Source organism: Lepisosteus platostomus, chromosome 8, assembly GCF_059453375.1.
Source record: "Lepisosteus platostomus isolate fLepPlt1 chromosome 8, fLepPlt1.hap1, whole genome shotgun sequence".
Classification (NCBI taxonomy): domain Eukaryota; kingdom Metazoa; phylum Chordata; class Actinopteri; order Semionotiformes; family Lepisosteidae; genus Lepisosteus; species Lepisosteus platostomus.
The window spans coordinates 27,122,199-27,148,526 of NC_142618.1; the positions used below are offsets into that span (position 1 = coordinate 27,122,199).

Here is a 26,328-nt window from a genome sequence, read left to right on the forward strand (position 1 = left end):
ACTGTATATATATGGTACATACAGTATAAATGGACCACATGGTTGCGCAGTGGTAGCATTGCTGCCTCACAGTGCAGGGACTCTGGGTTCAATTCCTGAGTTTGTTCCCCATCTGTGTTTGTGTGGGTTTTCTCCATGTGCTCCTGTTTCCAGTCTAGAGACGTACTGTACTGGCAGGGAAACTTGACTTCTGGGAAAATTGGCACTGGTGTAAGTGTGTATGTGTTCGTGTTTGTGTCCTCTGTGGTGGACTGGCATCCTGTCCAAAATTATCCTGCCTTATGCCTGTTGCTTGCCGGGATAAGGTTCCGACTTCCTGACAACCCTGTATTGGATAATACATAAAAATGTAATCTAATTAGTCTATCATCTACATTTCACATCTGAGATCATTATACATTGATGGAGAATGCACAAAATATCAAGATCATTGATTTTGAGTCTTACTTTATTAACTCCTTTCAAAATATTCATTATTCATGATCTGATTAAAATCCCCAAATCTTGTCTGTTAATGGCTAATAGGACATGACTTTATACACTGTGCAACTTATTTTCCAGTCCAGTAGCTGTTCTAGTCAAAACATCAAATGTTTTACAGAGAAGTCATATTCTGGTAAGTGTTTGGTGTTTTCTGACACTCAACACGTCTTTCATTTACTTAGAGCATTATAATAAATGGCATTTTCTGTGGATTTCTGTAATGATGATAACTAATCATGGAAACTATCAATGAAAGGGATTAAACACATTGTGCTACTCTATTAGTTTTACTCAGGAATTAGGAGTAGTATAAAGCGACACCTTTCGTCAAACTTTTGACAGGTACCACGCCCCCTTTTCCATCCAATGGTCGGCCGCGGTATTTGGTTGTCCCGCCCCCCTGCCATCCAATGGCGTGTTGTTATTTGTGCATGTCTGTTGCGGGCCGCGAGATCCCGGGGTGTGCGCGGCGCCAGCCGCGGCCGGGTGGTCGAGTGGCTGTCCGGCCAGGCTGCTTATACGCTGCACAAGCCGGCGCGCGTACGTTTTAAGAGAAACAGGACGCTGGTGTCCGAAATGGACTGGCAGTGGCAGGCTGACTTGGTGGACATGAGAGAACACCATGCGTTCAACGACGGTTTCTGTTACATCTTAATGTGTATAGACATGCTGTCTAAATACGCTTGGGCCTTGCCGCTGAAAACCAAGACTGGTGGGGCCGTGGTTGCTTATACGCTGCACAAGCCATGTCTCCAAAACAGCCGGGGTGCAAGCACACACACACTGACTGTGTAAAGTCTCACGGAAAGAAATCGCAGGACAAACACCAGGTGAAATGTGAACCGCTTTATTTCAACAGTGGGTTTTCAAACACAGAAACAGCGCAGCAGCACTTTTTACACAAGTTACAGACTCCAGTTTGCAAGTATGTGAAATGTGAACTGCTTTATTTCAACAGGGGGGTTCAAACATAGAAACAGCGCAGCAACACTTTTTACACAAGTTACAGACTCCAGTTTGCAAGTATGTGAAATGTGAACCGCTTTATTTCAACAGGGGGTTTTCAAACAGTGAAACAACGCAGCACACATGCGTTACCGGCTCCTGTTTGCATTCAACAATTAAATGTTGGTGCGGAAAATTAGTTCGGTACGCATAACCACCACCCCCACATTGCTGAGAAACTTAGCGGCATCTGAAAAAGCATTCATAACCCCCTTCCGCTCACCGTGTCTAAAGCCATGCGAACCACACTGGGCGATCCGATCGAGCAGGGCAAAAAAATTTGCCTGCGTAACCAGCGGGATGGTGTTACCACAGGTTCTGTGCAAAACACGCTGTATTTTGGAATACACACTGTAGAACCCCCCAGGCTTCCTTTTCTGATCTGAAAACATCAGATCTGTAATAATTTCACTCAAGTTCTCGACATACGCATCTATCTCTTTAACAAATTTAAGGACATTAGCATTCGACTCTTTGTTTTGCATATCAAGCTTTGTAGAGAGAAGTGTGTAAAGCACTCTTAGTAAGAATTCAGACATATACATTCGAAATTCTTCATTCTTCGGTCGATGGCACACCCGGGTCTGTAAAACAGAGTGAAATCTGTATTCACATTTTACATAGATCTTTTTTTTTTGCGTCTGTAAAAATAAGAATAGTGTTTCTTTTGCAACACATCAAAAGTCACGTCTACTAATTTTTCATCCAGCTGTTCAACGGTGGCGTGTACAGATGCAGCCATTCAAAATGGGTGAGGTATTTCGCGGCATACCCCGGTGGGCATGTCACGGTATCACGCGGTATCACGCATTTCACGTGTGTCACGAGACTAACTATCCGGCGTCGCCTTGTAAAACCGCCAGGGGGAGCTTAACCTCTCATGTACAGCATTTGAGCCTTTAATTTTGAACTGTGTATTACAGCATGTTAATCATCAGTCATTAAAATGTTGGTATATTTTATGAAAGCAAGATTGCTCAGTTGGACAAAAGTACACAACCTACCTTTATCAGAAATATTTATGCATCAAAGCCTTTACTGAAGATATTACTAATAGTATTAATAATGGATGACTTTGGACAAGCTGTATACTCAAAGTATAATTTCTTTAGCACATTTGTACAAGCACTTGGAATCTGTCCAAGCCATACTTTGTCAGGCATTTTGTTTTACTTCAACTGGCATAAAAACTTCCTTGCTTTTAACAGGGCGTTTCATAGTTTCTAGCTACGAAAATGATTTAAAATGCGACACCTATCATTCAACTAGAGCTTAAAATATCACACGGAAAAATACACACCGGTATTCCATTTCTCCCTAAACGTTGTAAGCTTCGAAGTCTTTAACTAACGTGATACCGGAGTCAACAAGCATACTTTTAGAATTTGATTAAAAGGGAATATAATATGGAATCTCGTATCTAAAGAATTTAATAACGGTATGATTATATCCGTGTAATGCGGCAGGGCTGTGTAGGGCTGTTTCGCCTGCCTGATCATGCGAGCTGTCTTGTAGCCTACTGGTCTAGGTGCGTGACTACCAGCTGGCAGGTTGTGTGTTGGAATCCAGCTGGTGCTGGACTTTTCATTTTTATTTATTTATTTTTTAATCGCGTAACATAAACATATTACCGTATGCAAACTGTACTGTATACAGTATGTATATGTATATTTAATGTCTTAACTGTGCCCGTTTAATTGAATTTAAAAAAATTATTTAACACGAACATTAAGCTGTTTACATCTTCCGCCTGAGAACAGTCACCCGTTGCTACCCAATGCAGAATGGTGATTGGCTGACACTATCTGACACCCCTCTGATTGGAGAAAAAAGACGTGCTGGTTTGCTATACATACTGTACCAGGAAGAGGATTTCTTTCTATTCAAAACGTGTATTTTAAAAGTTTAAGAAGTAAAAACCTTACAGCGTACACAGATTTCTAAACTGATCAGGATCGTTATCTTTGTCTTATGCATAATAATGTTCACCGCTCTGTCCAGCAAATTAATAATAAACTTTATTTTATATAGCGTTTTAAACGAATAAGTAATTAGATTGCTCATAAACCGAATCACTTGCTTTTTCTTTTTATTTAGGCTCAGATTTCAACTATAGATCGTATTATTAATAACCATAATAACAACCAACCAACAAAAACAACCATATAAACATAATGGTGGTGCTGGACCTTCCAGTTTTATTTATTTTTTAATCGCGTAACATAAACATATTACCGTATGCAAACTGTACTGTATACAATATGTATATGTATATTTAATATCTTAACTGTGCCCGTTTAAGTATTGAATATTCATATCTAATTTTACCACTGAAGGGAAATCTTAACATAAACATACAGTATATGGCTGGTCTCGGTACTTTAAAGAAAAAAATACACACCGGTATTCCATTTCTCCCTAAACATTGTAAGCTTCGAAGTCTTTAACTAACGTGATACCGGAGTCAACAAGCATACTTTTAGAATTTGATTAAAAGGGAATATAATATGGAATCGCGTATCTCAAGAAATTAATAACGATATAATTATATTCATGTTGCAAAAGAACTGCAACGGACATAAAAACTCCCTTGCATGGTTTCATTACGACCAGAATCGGTCTTGAGATATTTTTAACTTGATTTACAGTATTTGAGAGGTACTGTATGTCTTAACACCGATACTACAGTGTTTAAGTACTGCTCACGTATATGTTTCTAGGTTTATATTATGCATTTCATACGGTCAAATTACTTTTGAGCAACTAATAAGAAGCGCGAAACGGTATGCGTTTTACTTTCGTTTTGTGCTGGGACCCGTGGATTGATTAGAGATATCAAGTACATACAAGTCATTTTTTAAATGTTGTAGTTCGTCTTGAAAAAATGTTACGAGTACATCATCTATCAACAATTACACAGGTTCTGTTTCCATATTGCGGATTTTGGTTACGTAATATTATTTTCTAGATTTCACGTTGTGAATATGATGGGATGTCTGATGGGATGTTTCTAAAAATCCATCCTCTGTAAAACGTCTTCTCTAGTTGTCCTGCATATGTATTCGCTAATGAAGCTGTGTGTTCTGAGCCTGGATCTCTACATTTCTGTATGAACCAGCTTAGAGGGCTAAAGACAGCTTGTGTTTAAATTGAGTGTAAGGTAATTAATGCTTCTAAAGTCATGGTCAGTATTATTGTACTGTGCTGTCCTGTGTCACATTATTTTATAGCGTTTTTATTGCGTTATTAAATCCGGTGGCGCTGTGTTAGTTTCCTGACTCACATTATTTAAACTGCGACACTGATCATTCATCTCTAAATAAACTTTATTTTATATAGCGTTTTAAGCGAATAGGTAATTAGATTGCTCATAAACCTAATCACTTTTTCTACATAGCACAGCGTGATTGCTCTCTGAAAATGCTTTTCCTTTATTTTTAAAGTAGGCTCAGATTTCAACTATAGATCGTATTATTATAAACTTTCTTGGAAAAATGTATTTTATGTAAACCATGTTTGCTATTAATTCATTTAGGGCTAAAATACGTTCATTGTCTTCCAATCGAGTCGAGTTGACATTGGAAGCCTGCCACACCCGGACTGTTAAACCAACGCATTAGCACGTCAAAGCCCATTGAGCCAGTATTGGCTTTAGTATTTGGTATTTAGTATATTGTAACGCTTACGGCAGACAGGCACTGTGTAGGAGCCGACACACCAGAGCAGCGCATCGAGGGAGCGTCTGCATTTATAACTTAGTTTTTAAAATTAGTCAAGCAATACGAAGAATCTCCTTTTACTTAGTGCCTGAGCATACTGCAACGCGTGTGAAGCCCATAAACGATATTAATTTTGGAACTTAAACATACAGTATATGGCTGGTCTCGGTACTTTAAAGAAAACATACACACCAGTATTCCATTTCTCTCTAAACATTTTAAGCATCGAAGTCTTTAACTAACGCGATACCAGAGTCAACAAGCATACTTTTAGAATTTGATTAAGAGGGAATATAATATGGAATCACGTATCTCAAGAATTTAAAGACCAGACAATCGCAAACTCGTTTTCAATAAAATTATTTTATTCATTCAGCAGTTTGTGAGAGGGACATCCAGCAGGGAGAGACACACACACCGGTTTTCATTGACAAAATTGTTTTTTTTCAATTCCTCTTGTCTAACAGGAATGTTTTGTTTGTGGACAGACTGTTAGACAAGAGGAAAAGACCGCCTCCTCCTACGAAGCATTTCGTTGATCCGATCACGAATTCTTTTCCAGTCGTACGCAGCAAGGGTTGAGAATCTCCGATTCACCATCGTACTAATGGTTTCCCGGAGATTGCAAGGCAAGGCACTTTTGCCTCTGGACCCATTAAAATTTACAGACGTGGTCCACCCCCAGTAAATTTCAAAAGTTACAAGATTTCGAAACACGAGGGCGGCGTAGCGGTCGGCTCTTGCTTTCCCGTCTATGCCGATGCACTGCAAGTACAACCCCCCCTCCATCTCCTGGGTGATGGGTAGCAGTTGGACATCTGGGAGAATTATTCGTCCCACTGGCATCTGTGAATTCCGCTGTGCTTCCTGGGGGGAGATAGCCGGCGGAGACAGCATCAACAGATTCCTGCGCGGTGGTGAACTGAGAGGCCGGGATGGAGTGTCCTGAGGCGGTGTGTGCTCTGCGGGGGGCAGAGCTTCCGCCAGGCATTGCAGCCTGCGCGGCGGGGAGAGGCACTTTTCAGGAGACAGCTGCTCAACTGTTTGACTGCTGGAACTCTAGCCTCCCAATCCTCCCCAGTAATGCATCGTAATGCTCCCGCTGCTGCCGAAATGTCTCCATACAGGTGCTGCTTCTACAGGTTGGCACCCTGGCCAGTGGCCGAGAGCAGAGACCCACGGCCTGTGGCAAAATAACATAATTCATGTAAGAAATAAAGTCACACAGTAGTATTCATCAGTCACGGAACAGAAGTCAAAATAAACGTTTCTTTTTTTCCGTCTTACCGCTTTCTTTTTTACTGTCCTGGTGGTAGATCGTTTCGCCCGTGCGGTGTTTTCTTGAAGAACAGGCTACGAAGAAATAATTATAATTGAATTTAAAATTCAAAACGGCAATAATACCTTGTAATATGCGCTGTAATCGCGTATTTCAGATGAAGTCTGCTGTATTTGCTTACCCTTCGCTCTTTGGAAGCTGGGGCGGCAGAAGCACCCCGTCTCTTCCCGTAAAACGCCTTGGTCTCCATACTGTACTATGGTCGCTGTAGTGCAGGTTCGCAGTTTTTTTTTTTGTGATGGGAGCTCACCCAATCCCTTGGTGTCTTTTATGCGTCACACATACTGTATTTCAGCGCCATATATTTCATGGATATTATGGAATATAATGGATGGATATCTTAGTTATCTTTCTAGTTCACAGGTTTGCATGCATAATTTAATTTTGAAAGCCACTGAGACATCAGGTACTACTGTTGTATTTATGAAAAAGAAACAAAACAAAAAACATACTAACAACTGTGCCATCCTACTCCTTAGTTAATCCATTTTATTATTCATAAACAGTTAACATTGTTAGAAAAATATTTTGAATTATATTTAACCCTATTTTTTCTTTAGTTTTGTATTTAACTTATTATATGATAGTCAGACTTAATGTATATTTGAACAATGAAAATATATTTTTACAAGATTTTACATTAAGCACTTAAAATTAATATGGTTAATAATAGTAAACTGTAACATGCTGTAACAAGATCGGTTAAACTGCAAAGAAAATGCTTTCAGAGAAAATGTTTCAGGTGTGAAGAACATAGATCTCCAATGCGATTTCAACCAAACCTGTTCCCACACACCCCGCCCCCACTACCATTAGAATATACACAAACATTGTAGCGTTTCATTCTGAGCAGAAGACCCTCACACCTGAAGAGTGCTGGCTGTGACGAATTAAACCGGTTTTACAGGTTTCAATCACAGACCATGTGACATGGGACTCAGTAAACTACAGTAACACCGTATTTAATAACGCAATAAAAACGCTATATTATAATGTGACACAGTACAGCACAGTACAATAATACTGACCATGACTTTAGAAGCATTAATTACCTTACACTCAATTTAAACACAAGCTGTCTTTAGCCCTCTAAGCTGGTTCATACAGAAATGTAGAGATCCAGGCTCAGAACACACAGCTTCATTAGCGAATACATATGCAGGACAACTAGAGAAGACGTTTTACAGAGGATGGATTTTTAGAAACATCCCATCAGACATCCCATCATATTCACAACGTGAAATCTAGAAAATAATATTACGTAACCAAAATCCGCAATATGGAAACAGAACCTGTGTAATTGTTGATAGATGATGTACTCGTAACATTTTTTCAAGACGAACTACAACATTTAAAAAATGACTTGTATGTACTTGATATCTCTAATCAATCCACGGGTCCCAGCACAAAACGAAAGTAAAACGCATACCGTTTCGCGCTTCTTATTAGTTGCTCAAAAGTAATTTGACCGTATGAAATGCATAATATTGTAACGCAACGGGGGCTCAGGCGGGCGCCCTTGCCGCATCTGGTCGGCCCCTGCACCCTCCGGGGCTCGAACCCGGGACTTCCGCGTCTCTCTGCAGCGACCTAGCCCCGTGAGCCAAAGAGAGATCTCTCCACAGCCCAGTAGCTGTGGTCCTGCTATCACAGGGAAGGGCGGTGACGTCACCCGCTCTGGTACGCCGGCTCTTACACAGCGCCCTGTCGGCCGTAAGCGTTACACTCTCCCCCGCTTAAATCGCCGTCCCCGGCGAAGGGCTATCCCATCCCACTTCTGACACCAATGTAACGCAACGGGGGCTCAGGCGGGCGCCCTTGCCGCATCTGGTCGGCCCCTGCACCGTCCGGGGCTCGAACCCGGGACTCCCGCGTCTCTCTGCAGCGACCTAGCCCCGTGAGCTAAAGAGAGATCTCTTCACAGCCCAGTAGCTGTGGTCCTGCTATCACAGGGAAGGGCGGTGACGTCACCCGCTCTGGTACGCCGGCTCTTACACAGCGCCCTGTCGGCCGTAAGCGTTACAATATAAACCTAGAAACATATACGTGAGCAGTACTTAAACACTGTAGTATCGGTGTTAAGACATACAGTACCTCTCAAATACTGTAAATCAAGTTAAAAATATCTCAAGACCGATTCTGGTCGTAATGAAACCATGCAAGGGAGTTTTTATGTCCGTTGCAGTTCTTTTGCAACATGAATATAATTATATCGTTATTAATTTCTTGAGATACGCGATTCCATATTATATTCCCTTTTAATCAAATTCTAAAAGTATGCTTGTTGACTCCGGTATCACGTTAGTTAAAGACTTCGAAGCTTACAATGTTTAGGGAGAAATGGAATACCGGTGTGTATTTTTTTCTTTAAAGTACCGAGACCAGCCATATACTGTATGTTTATGTTAAGATTTCCCTTCAGTGGTAAAATTAGATATGAATATTCAATACTTAAACGGGCACAGTTAAGACATTAAATATACATATACATATTGTATACAGTACAGTTTGCATACGGTAATATGTTTATGTTACGCGATTAAAAAATAAATAAAACTGGAAGGTCCAGCACCACCATTATGTTTATATGGTTGTTTTTGTTGGTTGGTTGTTATTATGGTTATTAATAATACGATCTATAGTTGAAATCTGAGCCTAAATAAAAAGAAAAAGCAAGTGATTCGGTTTATGAGCAATCTAATTACTTATTCGTTTAAAACGCTATATAAAATAAAGTTTATTATTAATTTGCTGGACAGAGCGGTGAACATTATTATGCATAAGACAAAGATAACGATCCTGATCAGTTTAGAAATCTGTGTACGCTGTAAGGTTTTTACTTCTTAAACTTTTAAAATACACGTTTTGAATAGAAAGAAATCCTCTTCCTGGTACAGTATGTATAGCAAACCAGCACGTCTTTTTTCTCCAATCAGAGGGGTGTCAGATAGTGTCAGCCAATCACCATTCTGCATTGGGTAGCAACGGGTGACTGTTCTCAGGCGGAAGATGTAAACAGCTTAATGTTCGTGTTAAATAATTTTTTTAAATTCAATTAAACGGGCACAGTTAAGACATTAAATATACATATACATACTGTATACAGTACAGTTTGCATACGGTAATATGTTTATGTTACGCGATTAAAAAATAAATAAATAAAAATGAAAAGTCCAGCACCAGCTGGATTCGAACACACAACCTGCCAGCTGGTAGTCACGCACCTAGACCAGTAGGCTACAAGACAGCTCGCATGATCAGGCAGGCGAAACAGCCCTACATAGCTCTGCCGCAGTACACGGATATAATCATACCGTTATTAAATTTTTTAGATACGCGATTCCATATTATATTCCCTTTTAATCAAATTCTAAAAGTATGCTTGTTGACTCCGGTATCACGTTAGTTAAAGACTTTGAAGCTTACAATGTTTAGGGAGAAATTGAATACCGGTGTGTATTTTTTTCTTTAAAGTACCAAGACCAGCTATATACTGTATGTTTACGTTCCAAAATTAATATCGTTTATGGCCTTCACACGCGTTACAGTATGCTCCTATTCTTTTTATGCTCAGCTACTAAGATTTCCCTTCAGTGGTAAAATTCAATATCTACAACGGGCACAGTAAAGACGTTTACAGTAAGTCTTTTTACGACAGACCAACGGACCACGAGTGCCCCTGTCGGTCAACCAATCACGCACCGCGGTACCCCGTGTCATCATACCTGCGGTATCTGTACCGCTCACTTTGAATGGCTGCATCTGTACATGCTCGTATGGGGAGCGGTCCTCAATTATATTTTTTAGCAACTGTTTTATGCCCCGCTCAGTGTCATTTGTAATGGTGTACGAACCCAGACACCGGGCGGTGTACAGAACAGCCGATAAAATTCGGGCTAAACTGAGAGACTTATAAATTTCTAAAGCGGCAAACGTCACATCTTCAAACCCATCTGTGTAGCCAACAGACAGGCATGTGTGACCCCGCTGCCCTGGATGGTCAATCAAACAGGCCGGGCAGTCATCAACCAGGACCCCCTTTAAACAGTGTTTGAAGATGCAATAAACTACTGCTTTCACAATCTGGGGCATAACATCGGTCTCAATAGGGACAGGGGCATCAGCTTTATTAACATTTGGGCGAACACACAAGCATAGACACGAGACATTCACGTGTCGGTAGGCTGAAGATTGACCCGTCCACATCCTCTTTATTCTATTAAAGGAAAAAGAAAAGGAAGGCTTAACAAAATAGACATGCTTTATACCTAAAATATCGAGCATTTAACGCACTTTTGAGCTAAGGTGTTTCGTTAATATTTACCATTTGTAGCGAGGTATCATCGTTAGCACCCGGCTGTTCTTCAGCTGAACTCACACTCCCGCCGCTGTCACAGGGTGCAGAGGGTGGGGTCGGGTTAAGCTAAAAAGAAGACCAAGTATTAAAATGACATACGCTAAGCACCGATACAACAATTCCACGAGCAGAAAAAATATTTTAGCCGCCTACCTCTTCACTTTGTAGAGTAGCGGACCCCGTTGTTTCACCACACAAAGAAGCCATCTCAGCAGTTCTGCGGTGTCTGACAGCTCCAAGCACGCACTGCGGGCCTGTCAGGTCGGTGCGTTTAAGAATATGCGCCAATGGTGTAACACGCCTACATAACACAAGACATTTTTCAATTGGTTGTGATGACCCCCCCCCCCCCCCGATTTATCGAGAGCGAAAAGTATTCACATATCAGTTTATAAGTTTTAAAGTATTAACACACAACGCAAACACAAATGATGTGTTTCACCCGAAAATAAATTTTAAACACGCGGGTTGGTCTTAAAGTTTTTAAAATAACGTAATAAGACACAGTTTATTTTTAATAACACATTCGCGACAGCTTTTTCGAAAGTTTGGGGTAAATTTCCACACAGCGCCAGCATAAAAGTCTTTAAGGTGTTAACAGACAACAAATGGTGGGGTGTTTTTCTTCAGACTGTAACGGATTGTTCTTAAAGTTTTAAAATTGTTCCCCGGTAGAGATGATTTGTGATGATATTGGAGACGGGGTGTGGGGAGGGGTTAGTTACAGGCTCTGGAATGCAGAGGGTGCTAAAATTGACACCAGTGAAAGTTTACAAACATTTTAAATTCATGTAAAGTTTTCTAATTTACAAGCACCACATGTATTTCACGCAAAAATGTTCTTAACAGCGCAGCGCGGAAAAATAAAACCTCAAAACGTCAAGCTTGGTTTGTTAACACGTCCCTATAAAGAACAGATACATAATAAAAAACATTTTGCTTGATGATATTCTTAGCGGTCTGTTAGTGAATCAAACAAAGACAACGCGGCACGTTTTGCGCCACGTTTTAACAGCTAAGAAATGTAGACACCGTTGTATGTCTTAAAATAATATAGATTTTAACATTATAACAATCTATATTCGCTTACCAGTTTATAAGTTTAAACTTTAAAAGTATTAACACACAACGCAAACACAAATGATGTGTTTGCCCAGAAAAGAAATTTTAAACATGCGGGGTTGGTCTTAAAGTTTTTAAAATAACGTAATAAGACACAGTTTATTTTTAATAACACATTCGCTTATAAGCTTTTTCGAAAGTTTGGGATAAATTTCCACACAGCGCCAGCATAAAAGTCTTTAAGGTGTTAACAGACAACAAATGGTGGGGTGTTGTTCTTCAGACTTTAACGGATTGTTCTTAAAGTTTTAAAATTGTTTCCCGGTAGAGATGATTTGTGATGATATTGGAGACGGGGTGTGGGGAGGGGTTAGTTACAGGCTCTGGAATGCAGAGTGGCGGGTGCTAAAATTGACACCAGTGAAAGTTTACAAACATTTTAAATTCATGTAAAGTTTTCTAATTTACAAGCACCACATGTATTTCACGCAAAAATGTTCTTAACAGCGCAGCGTGGAAAAATAAAACCTCAAAACGTCAAGCTTGGTTTGTGAACACGTCCCTATAAAGAATAAAGATACATAATAAAAAACATTTTGCTTGATAATATTCTTAGCGGTCTGTTGGTGAATCAAACAAAGACATCGCGGTACATTTTCGCCACGTTTTAACAGCTATGAAATTTTAGACACCGTTGTATGTCTTAAAATAATATAGATTTTAACATTATAACGGTCTAAAACGTTTTCTAAAATGTTTCTTAAAATAATTTCTACAGACCAGTACGTGCACCCCCAACGATACCTAAGATTAATGGTTTTATGGGGGGACCATGTGTGTTTCTTAGAAGAGAATGTTTAGCGGATTGAGTATAAGTACCAGCGGTTTAACAGGCGAAGTTTTAGCTGCATTCCAATTCCTACAGTCTCACGTTATCGCCTAACTCGTCAGAATGGATCACGCCGATCAATTGCAACAGTCTGAAGATATTCTATTTACAGACTTAGAACTGTTCGACTTGATAGACGAAGCCGAGGATTCCACGAATTTCAGCGGTATGTATATCTGGCTTATTGTGAGACAATTACAACGTCGCGGTGCATGTCTCGTGTTAGCTATAGTTACAAAATGTTGTATAATATTTGTATACTAGGCAATATTGAATGAATATAATGGAATTACCGGGGATTGGTGCCGTAATGTGGTCGTGACTGTGTGTATCCATTCATTTCCAATAGCCCCGAAAACCACTGCTGTAAAACCAGTTTAGTTGTGTGTGTTAACCTTTAGTTGGTTTAGTGTGTTTAGTTGGTGTTGAAAAGTCTTTTATTTTTATCACAGTGTTGTTTTCAGATTTTGAGATGTGGAGCATTGGCGTGGTAATAAAAAGTCTTATTTTTTCACACAGCATCTGTATCGACGCGCGGCGAAACAAATGCGGCGGAAACGTCGGACCCCAAGGTGGTGACTGCATCGGAGACGACTGTTAAGACGTCGACCAAAGCCAGACGTGTCAAGCCTGCTGAGCGAAATAATAACGCGCCTAAAGACTTGGTGCTTGTTGATTTGGGGTACTCAGTGCGGCATATTGCAGACTTGGTATCAAAGGTGGGCACTAATGAGGTGGATAAAAAGCGGTGTTTAGAGAATCTTAGAGCCGCTTTAGCATGTGCACATGCAGTGTTTCCAAAAACGATCCAGGTTTACGCCGCTAGCCTCTTAGACGTTTTTTCTAAAGAGGATGTCGATCTTACCTCTGGATTTCACTACCTCGTAATGCTATTTCAGGGAGCACTGGTGCAAATCCCCGGTGATAAATGACTAAACATGCGGTCTAAAAAGTGCTTAAAAGTGCCAACCGCAAGCTTTTGTACATAAATAAAAGAATTAAACTGGCAAAAGCATGTTTGTTGCGTCGTCAAAGATTCAGAGCGAGGCATCAGATTTCCCAAGGGTCGCCCGAGCCACGCAATGAAAATGCAGTGGTAGAAAATAACTTAAGGCCCGAGGTTGTTGTGGCAGAACAGGATGGTGGTAACCCAGAACCGGTTGTACTGAACGATCTGAATCAGGTTGGTGGCGGTGCCGGGGTGAATAGAGACCCCATGGTTTTCCTGGAGTGTATACGTAGTTATAACAGGTCTTATAATAATTTTAGAGCAACATGAAGAATTTCGTTTTGTTAATCTCGACAGAATAACCTCGTATGTACAGGCTATAGACGCTGTGCATGGTGCAGTCCAGAGAATATTGGATGAACTTTCTCCAAACATCGGGGCGAATGATTTTGTACAGCTGCGTTTGACAGCGCGTGGTTTGAACAAACCCTTGTTCTCACGCAGGAGACACCCCGGAGAATTAAATGCGGCCGATTTTTTAAGCCACATCTCGGACCTCTTACAGAGCCACACAGAGGTTCTCACTGATGACACCCTCCGCTTAGTGGTGACGATAGTTAGGAATATGCAGGGGGGTGCCCGCCGAAGATTTAAAACCGTTCTGTACAGCCGGGTAATTGCGCAGAAAAAAGCGCACCTTATCGACTTACATTACACGGGCGGTAATCTGTGTTTCGCCGGGAGTGTGTACGGTTTGTTGAATGAGGGTTGTACCGATGGGGAAATGTTACAGGGCGCTTAACGAATGCACAAAGAGTTGGGTTTTCCAGAGAATCGGAAAATTAGTTTGTCAGACATTACCGCTTTTGAAAAACATTTAAAGGTGGTCATTAAAATTTTGTACCACGACCAGGGTGATTGGAAATATTTTACAACGGGACCCACACCACCAAATTCTAAAATACTTTTTGTTCTACTGCATGAAGAGCATTTTTATGGGGTTTTAAATATTAAAGCTTTTGTGGGGGCGGCGTATTTTTGCACTAACTGCCACGCAGCGTATAGCCACAAGAACGCACACGCCTGTGTTAAAGCTTGTAAAACCTGTTTAGATCCCCAGTGTTGCGAAATTGATGCTGAAATTCAGAATTGCCTGGCCTGTAAGGTCTTTTGTCGTAGCTCACAGTGTTTGGCGAGACACTTGCGGAATGCGGCGACGGGTGTGAGTAAGTGTGAGCGCAGGGTCTTTTGTGAGAAATGTGGGGTTTATAACCTCGCAAGTCACAAATGTAAAGAGAAACTGTGTGCGCGTTGTAACAACGTGATCGACACCCCTGACACACATTTGTGCTACATACCGCCTTTGGACAACCCCAAAATTTCAAACAAGTACATTTTTTTCGACTTTGAATGCATGCAGGAAACGGGGACCCACATACCAAATTACGTCCACGCCCTTCATATTGACAATAAACGCAGCTGGGAATTTTATGGTGAAACTTGTCTAAAGGATTTTGTGTGTAAATTTATCGATAGACGTTTCAAAAACCATACGTTCATATCGCACAATGGCAAGGGATATGACAATTACCTAGTGATCAGACAGTTGTTAGCTGAAAAGATGGACGTTGAACTAATTAATCAGGGTGGTAAGATAATGTGTATGAGCGTAAAAGCTCTGAACATCCGATTTATCGATTCTTTAAACTTTCTGCCTATGAAATTAAGCAAACTGCCGGCCGCCATGGGGTTCCCCGGGTGTAAGGGTCATTTTCCACACTTGATGAACACTGCAGAAAACCAAAATTATGTCGGACCGATGCCTCCGCCTGAACTTTACGGCGTTAACTACATGCTGCCGAGCGAGAAAGCCGAGTTTTTGGTTTGGTATGAAGAATGCCGGGGAAGTGTGTTAACTTACAGAGAGAGTTGAAACGTTACTGCCAGTTGGATGTGGCAATTCTAAGAGAAGGCTGTATCAGGTTTCGGGACGAGGTCATGAATATGACCAGACAGACACGCGTGACTGAGTCAGGGGCCGCCTGCGTTGTCTGCATCGACCCCTTTCAGTTTGTGACCATCGCTAGTGTCTGCATGGCCATGTTCAGACTTATGTTTTTACAGGAAGAGACGATTGCGTTGCTACCCCATGACAATTACCACCGCCAGCAAAAACGATTTTCTACACCCAGCATTCAATGGCTTATGTACATCGAACACACAGAGCGCGTTAAAATCCAACACGCGTTAACCACGGCCGGTGAGTTCAAGGTTGGCCCATATTTTCTGGATGGTTATGCTGTAATTGACGGCGTGCCGACAGCCTTTGAGTTCAACGGTTGCTTTTTTCACGGTTGTAGCGTTTGTTATTGTGAAAATGATTTTAATCAGCTGACAAACACTACTTTTGGTTGGTTGTACAGAAAGACGATGGTGAAAATTAATTTTCTCAAAATGAGAGGTTTTAACTTGCGTGTTTTGTGGGAGCACAAGTTCAGAGACACGTTTGTTAAAAATGGGGGTTTGGCTAAATTTCTAACAGCCGCGCAATTACCAGAGCCTCTGCAACCTCGCGAGTCGCTTTTTGGGGGGAGAACAAATGCGATTTGTTTGCATTACACAGCGCAGCCCGGTGAAAAAATTCATTACTATGATTTCACCAGTCTGTATCCGTTTGTGAACAAAACTAAAAAATACCCACTGGGCCACCCCCGAATAATATATAACAACTTTGGAGATTTAAAACGGTATTTCAGTTTAGCGAAGGTGAAAGTTTACCCACCCAGACGTTTGTACTTTCCAGTTCTTCCAACCAAAATTGACAAAAAACTGTTTTTCACGCTGTGTCGTACGTGTGCTGAAACAAAACAGACCACCCCCTGTGAGCACGGTGATGAAGATCGCGCCTTGACAGGTGTCTGGTGCACCCCCGAATTACAGAAGGCCTTAGATCTGGGGTATAGAGTGTGTAAAATTTACGAAATTTGGCATTTCGAAAAGGCCTCACACGATCTTTTTACCGACTACATCAAACTGCATCTGAAAGGGAAGCAGGAAGCTTCGGGGTTTCCAGAGTGGTGTACAGATGTCGCGAAACAACAAAGATATATCAGCGAATATTATGAAAAAGAGGGTGTCCGGCTGGACCCCGGCAACATTAAAAAGAATCCGGCCAAAAGACAGCTTTCAAAAATTGCCTTGAACAGTTTGTGGGGCAAGTATGGGCAAAGAGACAATTTACCACAGACCACCATTGTGAGAAACCCCGATGAATTATTCAGGTACTTATTTACGCCATATCATGAGGTGTCAGCCTGCGAGTTTATCGATGAAAACACAGCCTGTGTTACGTGGAAACACACTAAACACCACTATACGGGCCATTCAAACACTAACATTTTCATCGCTAGCTTTACAACCGCCTATGCCCGCTTGGAGTTATACAATCTGCTAAATGCTTTGCAAGGCCGTTGTCTCTACCATGACACAGATTCCGTTATCTTTGTGAGCCGGGAGGGTGAGTGGAATCCGGAACTGGGCGACTACTTGGGTGAGTTGACCAGCGAAATCGATGCTGGTCAACACATCACCGAGTTTGTGTCAACAGGACTCAAGTCGTACGGGTACAAACTGTCTGGAGGGAAAGCCTGTTTAAAGGTAAAAGGCATTACGCTCAATGTGAACAATTGTGAAAAAGTTAACTTTGAGAGTCTGCTGGACTTGGTTTTTGACTATGGCGTTAACCCTTATGCAGAGTGCCGGGAATTTAAACACATTTCTATTCAACAGCCGATGATCGTGCGTGTTAAAAAGGATTGGCGCATTGAGACCCGGACCTTAAAGAAAACCTAGAAGGTGGTGTACGACAAGCGGGTGCTGCAAGAAACTTTGACATCGTTGCCCTACGGATATTAACACGATGGATGTCAGGTTAAAACACCCTTTTTCGTGCATTTTGTCCGGACCCTCGAATTCCGGTAAAAGTTATTTTATAAAACAGCTCTTGGAGAGCGGTGATACCGTTATGACTCGTAAACCCGAAAACATAGTCTGGTGTTACAGCTGCTGGCAACCTCTATACGACGGGTTGCTTGTGAAATTTCCATACATTCAGTTTATAGAAGGACTACCGACATCGTTTTCCGACGACCAGCTACTGCCGCCGGGTAGAGTAAATTTGATTATAGTGGATGATTTGATGGAGTCTGCGTGTGAAAATAATGAGATAGAATAGCTTTTACCAAATACGTACACCACCGAAACCTCAGCATCATGTATATCGTCCAAAATGTGTTTTGTCAAGGCCGGAAAAGTAGAACCATCGCGTTAAATACAAAGTACATGGTGCTGTTTAAAAACCCTAGAGATAAACTACAGATTACAACCCTGTCCCGGCAGATGTACCCCGGTAAAGCCAAATTTTTTTTGGAAGCGTTCGATGACGCTACTAAAAAACCTTTCGGTTACTTGTTGGTGGATTTAAATGCCGACACCCCAGATGACTATCCCTTGCGAACAGGTCTTTTCCCCCCAGATGTACCCACGGCTTATGTGTTTAAAAAGTCTAAAAGTCGGTGATCTCACAACCACCGACTCAGTCGAAAAAACACGTTCGGGGCGTCGTCATGTCTTCACGCGTTCGGAGAAACCTGACTCTCTTAAATTTTCTGGTAAAAGCCGCCCCCAAGCAGCGGAAAGCTATTCTCTGCGGGGCTACAAATGATCTTGTACAGGCCATAGCTGAAATCGCCTTGAATACCTTGAAAGGGAACATACCGTTATCTGCTAAGCAGTTTGGGACCCTGAAGAGAAAGCGTAAGCTTATAAAGACTTTGAGTCGAAAGGGTCTTTCTCTTAAAAGAAAGAGACTCTTGGTGAACCAGTCCGGTGGTTTTATCGGGGCCCTGTTGAGTATTGCAGTACCACTGATTACGGGGCTTCTACAACGTCGATAATGGAGCACGCTGAAAAAATGTACCTGGTACCTCAGAAACAGCTCGATCGACTCCGAGAGCGGTCTGGGTTCGAAAGTGATGTAAGAAAAATAACCGCACGTCGGCTGGATGATGAAATGCGTGACATTCTGCAGAACTCGCATCTGGCCGAATATGAAAAAGTGAAATTGTACAGCCAGGTGTTACAACGGTATTTGACATTAGTACGCCAGGAGACTTCCGAAAAGGGGACTTTAACCGTTGTACTACCGGAAAATGCACCCACCGAACTATCACGTACGTTCGCACAACCGCCGTCATCGAGCGAGGCTGACTTTGGGTATATTTTGGACAGCGTGTCTCAGAGGTTCAGGAGAAATGCCGAGATATTGTTAAAGACCATGGCCCGCAATGAACCATTAATAGCCTGGAATGAAAAGGGGGAATTTGTGTACAAGGGGGCACCCGTTGAGGGCTCTCACATGATTGATCTTGTCAGGGCTCTCACGCAGCAGCAAGCAGTTGCTGTCGGTAAGAAGCCAAAAGGTTGGGATGTGTTCATGGAGGCTATGGCAGAAATCAATGTGCCGGGCACCTTGCTAGCCAACGCTGGTAACCGAGAGCTACTTGAAAAACTCAAGGCTGCCCCGCCGGGGTGTGCAGCGTCGGCCAAAACTTTAAAACAACCGGTAGAATTGTCGACGATCGACCCTGTCTCTAAGATAACCGCTGAAAGGAGACGATCATTAATACCTAGACCCACATGGTTGTCTTTGTAACATTTTTTCTCTGGGTCTGTGTGTTTGTGTTAAATGACTTGAAATGTATATTAAAAAGCGTGCGCAATATGTTTAAAAATGGTTTGTCTGTAACATGTATTAAAAAAAGCTTGAGCGCTATAACAGCGAATGTATAATACAAATATTGTGTTGATTTTCATTCATGTTTTGTGTTCTTTTTAAATAATAACCACACAGACGTCGAAATGGTTCGATTTCATTTTTATTTTAGACGATCGATTAACATTTATGACATGTTTTAAATTGTCGTAAACACCCGCATAATTGAACATTCGTATTTTCAAAGGGCTTGAAAGGGTACCGGGGTCTCCGTCTCACACGACGTCGGTTTTTCAGAAGCATTTCCGCCATGCGGTCGTTCTGGATTGCATCCGTAGAATAAAGTTCTAAAATGTTTCTAAAAGATAAACCTTTACATCTATGGTATAGAAAAAAGACGCAGTGTAGACCGCAGGTCACTGCAAAATAATCTTGCAATTGTCTGTTATTGTAAAATATGGAGTTAGCATTTCTGTTTAAGAAATCAATAATGTTCTTGGGAAAGAAAAAGGCTTCGGGTGAAAATCCGTAGGAGTCGAAAAATTCTGCGCCCTCGTCGTCGGGTAAGTAAATAGCCAGCCAGTGTTCACCGGGGCGGTCGTGTGGGTGAGTATTAATTATTAAACTCAGAGGGCGCTGCGCCAGTCTCTCGCGTGGTAGGGCATCACTGGGGAACACGCCTAGAAAACTGTCTCGGGTGTAGCGGTCTCGGGTTAGAATGTCTTCCAGCTGTTTGGTGTTCATCTTTATGTGCAGGTTGTGTGGCCTCCCAGTGCTTTTTAGCTGAAGTCGTAAATGACTTGACGTCTCATATCCAGCTCTATCACGTTGTCGAACAGCGCGTACACAACCATGTTAACTGTAGTGGGTAGCGGGAGCGCGAAGCGTATTTCAGCTCTCAGATTACCCGTTTTTATAAGTGAATAATGTCCTGTGCACTCGTCGTCGGGGCTGAGGTTGAAAGCGAACAATGTGTAACCGCGCGCGTACTCCTCGCGGTCCACCAGAAGTGGTTTGTCTTTCAGACGCTTCCCGGCTGTTTCCACCAGATTAAAATATTCACGGACGCAATGTCCATTCTGGAAGTCTGGTTGAAGCGGTTTAGTGGGGATTTGTTCGCCGTCCGCGTAGAGAGCCAGAAAGTTAACGTTGTAGTGTTTAAAATTGAAGGGGTTTTGGGTAAAACTGCCGCTGAATGCCGCGTTGTCCACAAACCCCAAAATGACCACTTTGGGTAACTGCCCGAGAAAGAGGTTTTCTTGGTTACACACACGGCTCCCTGCTGGCAGGCTGAAGACTTTCATCTGTACGCGGTCTATGGGGTATTTAGCGTTGGCCGTCAGGAGTGCTTCGGCGTGTCCCAGTCTGACCCCGGGTGACACTCTGACTCTTTTCACAAACAAAGATGCAGAGAGTACGCTCAGTTTGTGTTCTCCGGCGTTGTTCATTAAGCAGAAAGCATCTCTGTTTCGCGTGAGTTTTATTTTCAGGTCTACGCCATTCAGTAGTAGTTTGTCCTGAAAAAACAGGTCGGCGTGAATGTGCCCCAGGAGCTCCAGCTTTCGGCTTTGTGCCGTGTATGATGCTCTTTTTCGGAACCCCTGATTGGGACCATCCAAAATTGTGGACTCGTGTTCCCCGGCTGTGTCTTTGTAAAAGAGACCTGTTGAATACTGCGTCTTCAGCGTCTCTTCACTGTAGTTCAGGACCGACTCTATAAAGGCTCTGTAAGGATAGCAGTTGTTGCTCTGGCTGATCAATCGGTCTCCTACGGTGATGTCAACCTGGCTGAAGATGGCAGCGATGGGGTAGTTCACCAGGCTCACACGGGCTGCCGCATCAATGTCCCGACCGTCTGCTTCCGTTATTTTACAGGTCAAATAGAGCAGCGTGTTGTTTAAATCTAAATAATCTTCTCCGTTGCCTGCGACGTAGAACTCCAGAGGTGCGTTTTCCGTGAGGGCCGTGAGGGGTGGAACTTCTATGTAAAAACTTTTCTCGACGCTTGTTTGGGTAGGTGCTAATTGAAATATGTCCAGCTCCGACTTGGCGCATTCTGCAGACCCGCCGTGAACAAAAGCCATGTTTAAAATATGTCTCGTTTCGTGTCTCGTTGATTGCGGTGTGTCACGCTCTTCTTGGTCATCCTGAAGCTTCTATGAGTTGCCTGTCTGCGCTAAGCCATTCTTTTATCAGGTTTCGGCGGCCCCCGACGTTGGGATGATGACGTCTGTCTTTTTCTCCTGACACCCCTGCGGATGTATGCTAGACCCGAACCTTCCTGCTGATGTGCAGCCACCTTAGACATGACCGCGCTTGTAACGTTGCCGACCACGTCTTTGGCGATGTTTTTAGCTGCCGATGCCATGTGCGGCTTAGCTATTTAAAACCCGCGTTTCAGAAAAGGCACGGCTTTTCTAAATAGCGCTCTGAAAATACCCCCGATACCAGCGCCGTACTGAACCGGTAGCCCTGAAAATCCTGGTAATCCATAACCAGCCTGTTGTTTGTAGTAGTGCGTATACAGAGAAGGATCCCCGTAGCTCTTGATGACCGTCATCCTTTTAGATGTTTGACGCTTTCACAGGTCTGAAATGCAGCTTGACGATGACCTTTTCAAATGCAAATGACACGTGTTCGTTTTGATCCGTCTTTATTTCAATAGTGATGTTGTTAAAATGGTCGATGCTCACCGGCACGTAATGGGGTTTGTCGTACAATACTGTGACGAATTCACCATCCACGCCTCTGAAGGGCACACAACGCAAAAGCGGTGCGTAGACGTCGCCTACTAACTGGTGTTCTATGATATCGGTGTATATATACATGGTGTTAAATCCGCCAGTCATATCGACGGGGTGCGGTGATTTTACACCCGCGACACCCGAATTGAAACCCAACATCCGTGCCAGGCGATTACGCAGCTGCATAACAAACCGTTTATCACTAACAATCCTTACCGACCGGCTAATGGGGTTGTATTTAAGACTTACAGCCGTTAACTTGGATTTTTCAGCAGCCCGTTTCATTTCATGCAAGAGCTGCTCGATGTTGCCGTAGTACCCTCTCGGTAAGGTACAGGTCCAGATAGTCTTGAGCTCCTCGCTGATGAACAGAAAAACTTCGTCTTCATCAAAAGTGTTTAGTGTATTCGGATAGTGTAGTTCGACCAGGCCCACTTCCCAGCCCCCGTCCAGGTCAATCGCCTTTGCCAGATGCTCTGTGAAGCATGCGTTAGTGTTCTTTGGAAACATCTTTGAGGATGAATTACTGGCCAGCGTCACATAGAAACCATTGGGGTTCATTTTTCACCACCTCTATATGTCTCGGACCTCAGAAGCCTTCACCCAACTATTGAATTTATCGCTCCAGCCACGCCACTTTACCAAAAGCTGTTTGTTTTTGCCACGACCCCTGGCTGCTAAAATCGTTTGGATGCGGTAGACGTTCTCAACATCAGGGTTTATCTTCTGTAGCTCTTCGGCATAGAAGGAACCCTTAATATCGTCGCCTGCGTAGTCCTGCAGTTTGTAATAGGGTCTCAGAGCCGCGGACCACTCTTTGACAATGAAAATTTCATCTGTGAAGGTCTGTTCATATCCCTTCTCAAACACTCCCTTTATTTTGGACACCCGCACGCGATCACCCACATTAAATGAAAACTTTGACGGTTTTCTCTTAAAGTGTTCGTCATAGACCGTTCTCCACACCTCAAGGGAGTTGTCGGGCGTAACAGAAGCCGGGGTTCGTTTAATAGTCGTGTGGTAACTATGGTTATAAGCGTAAATAAGATCTGAAAGGACGTCGATACAACGAAAGGTGTTTTTGTGTGTCAGGTACCTCCACATTTTTGTTTTAATAGTTCTGTTAAACCTCTCGACCACACTAGCCTTCACATCGCTGGCCGTAACGAAATGTTCAATATTCTCACGTTTGAGAAAATTTTGGAAGGTCCTGTTAAGAAATTCTTTACCCTCGTCCGTTTGTAGCTTTTTAGGAGCACGCCCCTCTTGCAGTATATTTCGGAAAGCGCCTGTCACGGCCCCACCAGTCTTGGTTTTCAGCGGCACAGCCCAAGCGTATTTAGACAGCATGTCTATACACATTAAGAAGTAACAGAAACCGTCGTTGAACGCGTGTTGTTCTCTCATGTCCACCAAGTCGGCCTGCCACTGCCAGTCCATTTCGGACACCAGCGTCCTGTTTCTCTTAAAACGTACGCGCGCCGGCTTGTGCAGCGTATAAGCAGCCTGACCGGACAGCCACCCGACCACCCGGCCGCGGCTGGCGCCGCGCACACCCCGGGATCTCGCGGCCCGCAACAGATCCCCTGCGCCGCCGTAACTGCCCGATTTCCTAGTGTTATAATAGAGCGCACTCAACCCCGCGGCAGACATGCTCCCCTTCCAAACCAATACACACTCGCACACACCCAGGGATGCGCCGGCTGGGGACTTTGGGACCCCGAGGCGCCGGGGCGACCGGCCGGTGGGGGTTCCGACCCACACCATTGGCTCCTGAGGGGGCGGGACATGCACAAATAACAACACGCCATTGGATGGCAGGGGGGCGGGACAACCAAACACCGCGGACGACCATTGGATGGAAAAGGGGGGCGTGGTACCTGTCAAAAGTTTGACGAAAGGTGTCGCTTTATACTACTATTAGGGAATATACAATATATGACTTCAACCGTTTTTACCACAGGATTCAGCTCAAAGCTCATTTTGCTGACGATGACTCCTCAATGGTAGCGGACAACAACCCAGTCACTGATCCCATTAACAATATCAATCCTAAACAGAGTTCTTGGCCTCCTCTTTCCAGCCGTTTTCTACCAGTTGATTATTTTATTAACCTATGTAACATTCAAGTTCCCAAGACCCTTTCCACACCCAGGAAACACAGGTCTAACCTCACCCAAGGAGAAACTCAGGCACTACAGTCTTTTGCAATAGGAATGATATTGTCATCAAACCAGCAGACAAATGAGGAGCTGTTGTAGTGTGGCAAAAAGACATGTACATTAAGGAAGCCTACAGACAATTAACCGATTCTTCTGCCTACCATCCTATCCAACGAGATCCTACTACTGACTACCAGAAGGAAGTGGTATACACCATCTCTCTTTTTATCAGCAGCAAGGAGCTCCCCCAGGAAGCGAACCGTCTCATCGTCGAACATCCCCAGGTATCCTAATTCTATCTCCTTCCCCAAATCCACAAACCCGACACCCCTGGATGCCCCCTTATCTCAGTATGCAATTGTCCGACCATGATCATCTCTGCTTTTTTCTACAGCCTTATGAGACCTCTGTTTGAAATGCTTCCCTCATATATCAAAGATGCCTACCATGCCCTCCAACTTTTCAATTATTTCCAATTTCCGGATCCAGAATGCTACAATTTTATCATGGATATCACGTCTCTCCACACCACCATTCCTCACAATGATGGTCTTACAGTCCTCAAGCACATGCTAGACAAAGGCACAGTGCTTGATCCACCCACACACACTCTAGTGCGTCTTGCGGAATTGGTTCTCACACTCAATGCATTCTCATTTAATAACCTTTTTTATCAGCAGGTTAGTGGAGTCACCATGGGCACCAGGATGGGACCTACCTGTAGCTATGCCAATATTTTTGTCGGCTGGGTAGAAGAATGCTTCTTTGCTTCCTATACTGGCTTTGTCCCTGACCTCTACAAGCGATACATTGATGACTGCATCGGTACTGCTACATGCTCTAATGACCAGCTAGAGCACTTCTTGCATCAACTCACTAACTCTCACCCGTCTCTCAAATATACAGTTAACATATATTCCACCACTAAATGTATCTGTTAACCATCCACGACTCTCATCCTTCGGTCTATTACAAACCCACAGATTCACACAGCTCCTGTACAGCTCTTTTCTTCCCACTCACACCAAAAACTCTCTCCATATCACAGTTCAGGATATGTCGACTCTGCAGTGACCACATGGATTTCCAGAACTGAGCACTCAAAATGTATTATTTTTTCCCATCAGCAGAGGATACCCCACCCATGTTATCGATAGGGCCTTCACCCGGGCCAAAAACCGCTTAATCATCTCATACCACCAACCACCCAATCTACATAAACTTCTGGTTCACAGCTCCCTTGACCGCACTCAGCAATCATCCCCACAAGACACCTTCCCCTACAACAGAACTCGCTGCATCACCTGCAAAGACATATCTAACAACACGCTCATTCAGGGCCCCTCGGGTCAATTCCAGATCACCCAGATGACACACTGTACTTCCAGCAACCTCATTTACTGTATCTCCTGCATAAATGCCCAGCTATCTACGTTGGGGAAACTGGAAGGAGACTAGGAGACTGCTTCAGAGAACATGTTAAGGTTGTGAAGATTAAAGATTTCTCCAAGCCAATAGTTTCTCATTTCACCTCAGATGACCATGATCACACTGATCTCTGTCTCTCAATGAAGGGTTTCTCAACCCCCCTAGCAGAAAAACAACAGAAACTAAACTCATCCTGAAACTAAGTTCACACTGTTTCCCTTCTCTCAATGACCAATTTATTTTCATGTAATCTTCTCTCTTCTCATGTAGGTTTTGACTTCACACCTTCCTTCACACCTCTCCACTTTCCACTTCCTGAGTGGCCTCCCTGCCCCTCTCCCAGCTTTGTTCTTCTGTGCTATTTAATCTTTGCTATCTGCCCTGTTTTTTCTCACACTTGAAAAAGCTGTAGCTACAG

General features: G+C 43.1%; 2 protein-coding genes across 2 annotated transcripts in view; both read right to left on the bottom strand.

Moving 5' to 3' along the window:
- Window positions 1-26,328, bottom strand: part of LOC148657144 (pituitary adenylate cyclase-activating polypeptide type I receptor-like) — a 189,352-nt gene that overhangs the window by 134,763 nt on the left and 28,261 nt on the right. The window lies entirely within an intron of this gene.
- LOC148657145 (uncharacterized) lies at window positions 1,315-13,194 on the bottom strand. The gene is made up of 6 exons (XM_088643026.1): window positions 13,148-13,194; window positions 11,057-11,204; window positions 10,871-10,969; window positions 10,720-10,762; window positions 10,486-10,487; window positions 1,315-2,072 (listed from the first exon to the last, which is right to left on the bottom strand). Exons 1-6 carry the CDS (start codon window positions 13,192-13,194, stop codon window positions 1,605-1,607), a joined length of 807 nt encoding a protein of 268 aa, XP_088499152.1. The 3' UTR covers window positions 1,315-1,604.